General features: G+C 38.9%; 1 protein-coding gene across 1 annotated transcript; it reads left to right on the forward strand.

The window, feature by feature from the left end:
- The first annotated feature begins 5,514 nt into the window (after positions 1-5,514).
- Positions 5,515-6,444, forward strand: LOC128098378 (taste receptor type 2 member 124-like). Its single transcript, XM_052719413.1, is given in 1 exon segment — positions 5,515-6,444. A coding segment is annotated over 1 exon segment (930 nt).
- Positions 6,445-6,715: the final 271 nt, after the last annotated feature.

A 6,715-nucleotide genomic window follows, 5' to 3' on the forward strand; every position in this document is an offset into this window, starting at 1 on the left:
AGGCAATAGTGTAGAAATGCTACTGCTGACACATTTTTTAAATTAGAATATAATTACATTTTCTCCCTTGTCTTTCCTCCCTCCACTACTTATATAACCCCTTGTCCCTTCCACATTTTAGTCTTTAATTGTTATTCTTACAGGCACACACACAGACACCCCCCACATGCACACTCACAGATATACTGATATGTCTATTATCATTTCATTGACTTGTTCTCTGTATACAATTAGTGCACAAAATTTTAGGAAATATATCAGAATTTACCAGGGTGTTAAGTAAATCTTAAATGAATGAGAGTAAGAAAAACAAAGCACTTGTCACACACCCTCAATCCAAGGAAAGGAAAGTGTTGGAAACACTAAAAATTTTCATACAATTCCATTTGTGCCATTTACTTCTTTTTTGTCCATCAGATATTGAAAAAAAGTTTCTGTGATTTCTCCTGGAATTGATTGTGCTTCCATGTCTATAGGGAAGCACTTTCATTGCTTTGGATTATCCTCCCAAAGTTTTTACTTACAGAATCCTTCTGGGAACAATGTGTAGCTCAAACTGTAACACAGCCTCTCATCCCTTAACTCTTTTTTTTTTTTTTTTTTTTTTTTTTAAAAACTTCAAAACTTTAACCTTTATTTTTTCATTATAACAAAAATGGAAAATTCTTAGTTTGTAGAATGTAAGTATTTTGCACTTTTATTTTCAAATGAGATAAATATCTTTCTAGTATTTCAAAAATATGAATATTGATGACTCTTTTAGCATTCTTCCCAATGATTAGGAGAATTTGCACATCTCCAGCTAAGCTATGCCGACCTGTTTCACATGACTCTCTACTTTTCTTAAAATGAAGCAAACAGAGACTGTAACATGTAGAGAGGATGTTAGTAGTTTGTGACCTGCACACTAAGTTTGTCCACCATCTTCTGTTGGGGTAGGCCTTTGAGTCTATAACACCCTTTGTAATTTTAAACAATTAGAAAAAAAATCAGAAGAAGAATAACATTTTGTGATACAGACTTTTTTATGAAATTAATAATTCACTCTCAAAGACAGTTGTACTGTCTGAATCCACATTTCTTATAATATGGTTGTGACAGAGAAGACATGGCTCATAAAACATGACATACTTTTTGACATTTACTGAAAAAGAAAGCTTATTTTAGGTGTATATGAGTCAGTGAGTAATGAAGGGGAACGTGATTCCTCCAATTGGAAGGGCTTCATAGTGGGGGTCAAAACATCATTGAGCTGCACCAAGACACAACAGCAGTCAAATTTCCTGCCTGGGGCATCACTCTTGATCACGACAGCTGTGTATGCTAAACTGAGCTTTCCTATGAACTCTTTACTCACACCTCTTTAAGAAAGCCACCCATGGATTTGTTCTCTATTTTTGTGCTTTGCATCTGTATTTGGAGTCTGAGAAGACAAATAATACACAAATCCTGTGGCATAGGGTGTGGGGAGGGAAAAGACCTGTCAGCAGAAATGTTTCCAGCTACACCCAATAGGAAAGCTCTCTCCTCTACCATCAAGGCCTTTCCAAAAATCTGGAAAGGATAAGATTGGATTGCTTTAAGAGGTCATGTCTTCATCCCTTAACTCTTAGTACTCATTATGCCACAAACTCTGGGGTCAGTGGTATTTCCTAATATATAAAGCCTGTGCTGTCCCTTAGGTGACCAGTGTGTACAGATTCTGAGTGCCATTAAGCTCTAGGGAATATCACTACATTTTTTCTAGATATAATAGAAAACTCTTGCTCCTATGATCAAAAGATACAAAGTAGTATATTCAGACCTGTGAGATTAAAATTAAAAGCTTCAATACAGTATATCTAATTATTCAGAAGTTGTAAATATATAAAGCTAAAAACAATTACTGTAGAACATTTATTTTGCCTGAGGGAATATAGAACTGTCATGAGGAGAGTCTTGGGTTGGGAAGACAGATGGAAAGGGAATACTCCAGACACCATTGGGGGAGCATAAATATGATGGTATTTTCTTGTGGTGATATTGTGTCCCCCAATGTATTGTGCACCTTAATAAACTTATCTGGGGTCAGAGGACAGAACAGCCACTAGATGGACATAGAGGCCAGAAAATGGTGGCACACACAACTTTAATTCTAGCATTCTGGAGGCAGAGATCCATCCAGATCTCTGTGAGTTCAAAGCCACACTGGAAACAGGCATGGTGACACACCTTTAATCACAGGAAGTGATGTCAGGAAACAGAAAGGCATATAAAGTGTGAAAACCAGGAAATAGAGCTGTTAAGCTTTTAGGCTTTTAGCAGCAGTTCAGCTGAGATTCATTCTGGATGAGGACTCAGAGGCTTCAGTCTGAGGAAACAATATCAGCTATACCTGGCTCCAGGTTTGTTTTTATTAATAAGACCTTTTAAGATTCATGCTACATTCTCTGGCTGGAATGGCATGGGTGATTTATCCAGACTTGACAAATGGTACTGGTAGGTGGTTACATTACATGCCTCTCATGCTCATACAAAGATTGTGACTTTCTTTAAGAAAAGATCCCGATTTAAAGAAGAACTTCTACTTTACATTCTAAAGCAAATGACTCTAATCCAAAAGGGAAGACATGACACAGTTGAAGATGAGATTAGGAAATGGGAAATAATTGTCCCCTCAATGAGATACATGCTTGCTCCCTGGGTTCTACTGCAGTGCCTGTTTGCTTTCTGCTTTCTACCCCAGAAAGCAAGGTTACTAGAGAAGTAGATAATCATGTTGGTCTTTAGGTCGGGCAACCTAAGGTTAGGGGGACCACATTTAGAACACCTTCTTCCAAAACGCAGTGAGAACAAGCAAATCATCATCATCATCATCATCATCATCATCATCATCATCATCATCATCATCCAGAGTCAGTGAGCTCCAACTAGCTCAGGTCAGCTGTCTTTGTGAGTATCCCCATCATGATCTTGACACCTTTGCTCATATAATCCTTCCTCCCTCTCTTCAACTGGACTCTGGGAGCTCCACCCAGTGCTTATCTGTTTCCATCAGTTACCTGATGAAGGTTCTATGACAATTAAGGTAGTCTTCAATCTGATTACAGGGGAAAGCCAGTTCAGGCATCCTCTCCACTATTACTTGAGTCTTAGCTGGGGTCATCTTTGTGGATTCCTGGGAACTTCCTTAGCACCAGGTTTCTGATCCCATATTGGTTCCCTCTATCAAGATATCTCTTTACTTGCTCTCCCTCTATGTCTCTCCCCTAACTGGACCATTCTATTGCCTCATGTTCTTCCCACCTTGCCTTATCCCCCCTCCCAATTTACTCAGGACTGAGAGCTGGGGAACCCTCATGGGACTGAACTAGGCCCTCTGAAGGTGGCTGACAGTGTGTGGCTTGGGCAGTATGTGGGGCCACTGGTAGTGGGACTAGGATTTATCTGTAGTGCATGAACTGGTTTTTGGGAGCCCACTCCCTATGGAGAGATAGTTTGTTCAACCTTCATACAGGAGGGAGGGATTTGATCCTGCCTCAACGTGATATGCCGGACTTTATTGACTCCACATAGGAGGTCTTACCCTCTCTGAGAAGCAGATGGGGAGCAGGGTGGGGGGAAGGTAGAGGGTGAGTGGGAAGAGAGGAGGGAGGAGGAACTTTGGTTGGCATGTAAAATAAAAAAAAAACTTTAAAAAAAGGAAAAATTAAAAAAATATTAAGAGAGGATTTAGTAAAGTGAAAAGAGACAATACATGTAGAAGCTTCAAGGTGGGCAAAATACCTGGATTCTGCTTGTGTCCCTTAAGGTTTTCAGTGAGACGGCAAGAAACACTATGTATTCTGCTCTGTGATATGAGTCTAGAGTGTAGAGACTTCTGTATCTTTTCAGTCCAGGCAAGGAAACAAATAACGAACAATATTCCATTACTGTCAGTTTTAAGTTATTATCAGTTAAAGTCTGTTCTATTTGGCCCAAATTTAAATTTGTTTGAGATAGGAGACAGTTACCCACATTCACTACCACAAGTTTTCCTTTTAACTCTTGTTAACTTTGGACACAAAAGGCACAACTAATTGAATTTATTGTCTTCTGTTTGCTTGTTAGGTTTTGGCACAGTTTAGGACCTCCAAATACTTGCCCGGTTCAGTTTGGATTAAGCACTTGCAAGCATTTTGAGGATTGCTTTCTGAAGTGTTAACACCTGACACTTGCAAATATCTTTGAGAATCCCAGTTACTTCACTCATTGCCTAGATTCTTTTTTGATGCCTTCTCTTCCCATCCCCCTGCTCCTCATGGCTCCTGACATCTGAAGCTCACCTACTCAGTTAGTTAGGGAACCACTTTCTGCTCTCCAACTCCATCATTCCCTTCTGTATCAAACTTTGAACTTCCTTGATATTGATATATATGATCAATATCAAGGACTTTTTCCCCTGGCAATATAACTACTTTAAGTTATAAATCAAATTTGAAAATTAATTGTAAATATTTAAGTGTTCTGTATACCACCTGACAAAGTTTGAGTGATTAATAAAATGCAACGCTTTTCATTTCAGAAATTGCTAATTTTGTTAAATGAAAATTTTTTGCAGCAGGTGAAATAATGATATATTATTATACTAGTCAAGGTTAAAAAAGTATTTAAAGTATTTTATTAACATGAATTTCAAATTAATCATCTTACCTCAGTCCGTATTATTGAATTCTGCTTTCTGCTTTTCTTATGAGGCAAAGAGAGAAATTGACTATTTAAAATAAACCCCTTTCTTTTTTTTTTTTTTTTTTTTTTAGGTTTTTTGAGACAGGGTTTCTCTGTGCAGCTTTGCGCCTTTCCCGGATCTCGCTCTGTAGACCAGGCTGGCCTCGAACTCACAAAGATCCGCCTGCCTCTGCCTCCCAAGTGCTGGGATTAAAGGCGTGCGCCACCACCGCCCGGCTAAACCCCTTTCTTTGTTTGAAGCCAGCCTCCACCCACAGTGTGGTAAAACTGGGGCCTGAGCTCCAGTGGAAATCGAAGTTTTGTGGAAAAACACAGACCTGTCACCACATGACTTTTAAGTCTTCAGTGGCTCAAAAGACTCGAGCACAAAACCCTTCTTTAACTTCATATTTGTTGAATCAGACTTTTGTAACATTTGTACTTCACAACTCAAGTTGGCACAACTAAATTTCCTAAATCTGAAAAGGGCCAGAGATGCAAAAGAGTGGGAAAGAATCTTTCTTGATTTGCGTATCAGCAAATGTGAGCTGTCCTTGGTTTCTAAGTCATCTGGTGAATATTTCAGCCCATGGCAAACATATAAAAACTTTAGCTAGGACTCAGCAGAGAACTGCAGAAAAATATTCAACAAGAATGTGTACAAATTAAATGTCAAATGGGACATGATTGTCTTGCCTTAATCAGAGGTTGGAGAAGGAGCAGGACAAAGAGGAGAAAGAATTTAGCTCCACAATGGACCATAAGCCAGGCACTTAATCAGCACATGACAAGCAGTGCTGTTAGACTTTGAGTTTTCTCTGTTTGAACATGGAGTCTGTCCTCCACCGCATCTCCACCACCGCAGTAGTTGCAGAGTTCATTCTGGGGAATCTGAGCAACGGATTGATAGTGCTGAACAACTGCATTGACTGGATCAACAAGAGAGCGCTTTCCCCAGTTGATCAAATCCTCATTATCTTGGCAATTTCCATAGTTACTCTCCTCTGGGAAACAGTATTTATTTGGGTTAAACATAAATCAATTTCATTTATTATCAGAGAAGAATTAAAAATACTTGTGTTCTGCTGGATATTATCTAGCCACTTCTGTCTCTGGCTCTCCACAGCTCTCAGCATCTTTTATTTATTCAGAATAGCTAACTTTTCCTGGCAGATCTTTCTGTACTTGAAATGGAGACTTGAACAACTGATTGTGGGGGTGCTGCTAGGAAGCTTGGCCTTTTTGCTTGCAAATCTAATGCAAGCAAGCATCACTTTTGAAGAGAGGTGGAACCAATATGGAGGAAACACAACTGTGAATTTCATGGAGAGAGATTTCACACTATTTTCAGAGGTGATCTTATTCAACATGACTATGTTCTCTGTAACACCATTTTCATTGGCTTTGATCTCATTTCTCCTGTTAATCCTCTCTTTGTAGAAACATCTCCAGAAGATGCAGCTCAATTCCAGAGGACATAGAGACCCCAGTACCAAGGCGCACATGAACGCCATGAAAATTATAGTCTCTTTCCTCCTACTCGACGCTATTTATTTTCTGTCCCTTTTGATAACATGGGTTGCTAAGAAAAATCACAGTGAACTGGTTCAAATTATTTGTATGATAACTGGACTCATGTATTCTTCAACTCACTCATTAATCTTGATTCTAGGAAACTCTAAATTAAAGCAGACTTCTCTTTTGATACTAAGGCATCTTGAATGTAGGCTGAAAGGACAGAATATCCCAACTACTTAAGGCATCCAAACAACATGCTTTGCTGTAGAGAACAAGCAAATCTATGAGGAAATAGTTCAAGAACTTTTTTCTTTTGTCATAAACAGTGTATTATTCGTCAGTCTACTGACTAAGGCTCAGACAATATAGTTAGTTATTTTAATGCTTGATTTCAATTAAATCAAAGCAGAAGTGATAGTATGCTACTTTAATCCCAGAATGCCTTTAATCCCAGCTCTCGGGAGGAAGGTAGATCTCTTTGAGTTCAAGGCCAGTCTGGACTACATGATGG

Source organism: Peromyscus californicus, unplaced genomic scaffold (assembly GCF_007827085.1).
Source record: "Peromyscus californicus insignis strain IS unplaced genomic scaffold, ASM782708v3 Scaffold_6__1_contigs__length_162567912, whole genome shotgun sequence".
In the NCBI taxonomy this organism is placed as follows: Eukaryota; Metazoa; Chordata; class Mammalia; order Rodentia; family Cricetidae; genus Peromyscus; species Peromyscus californicus.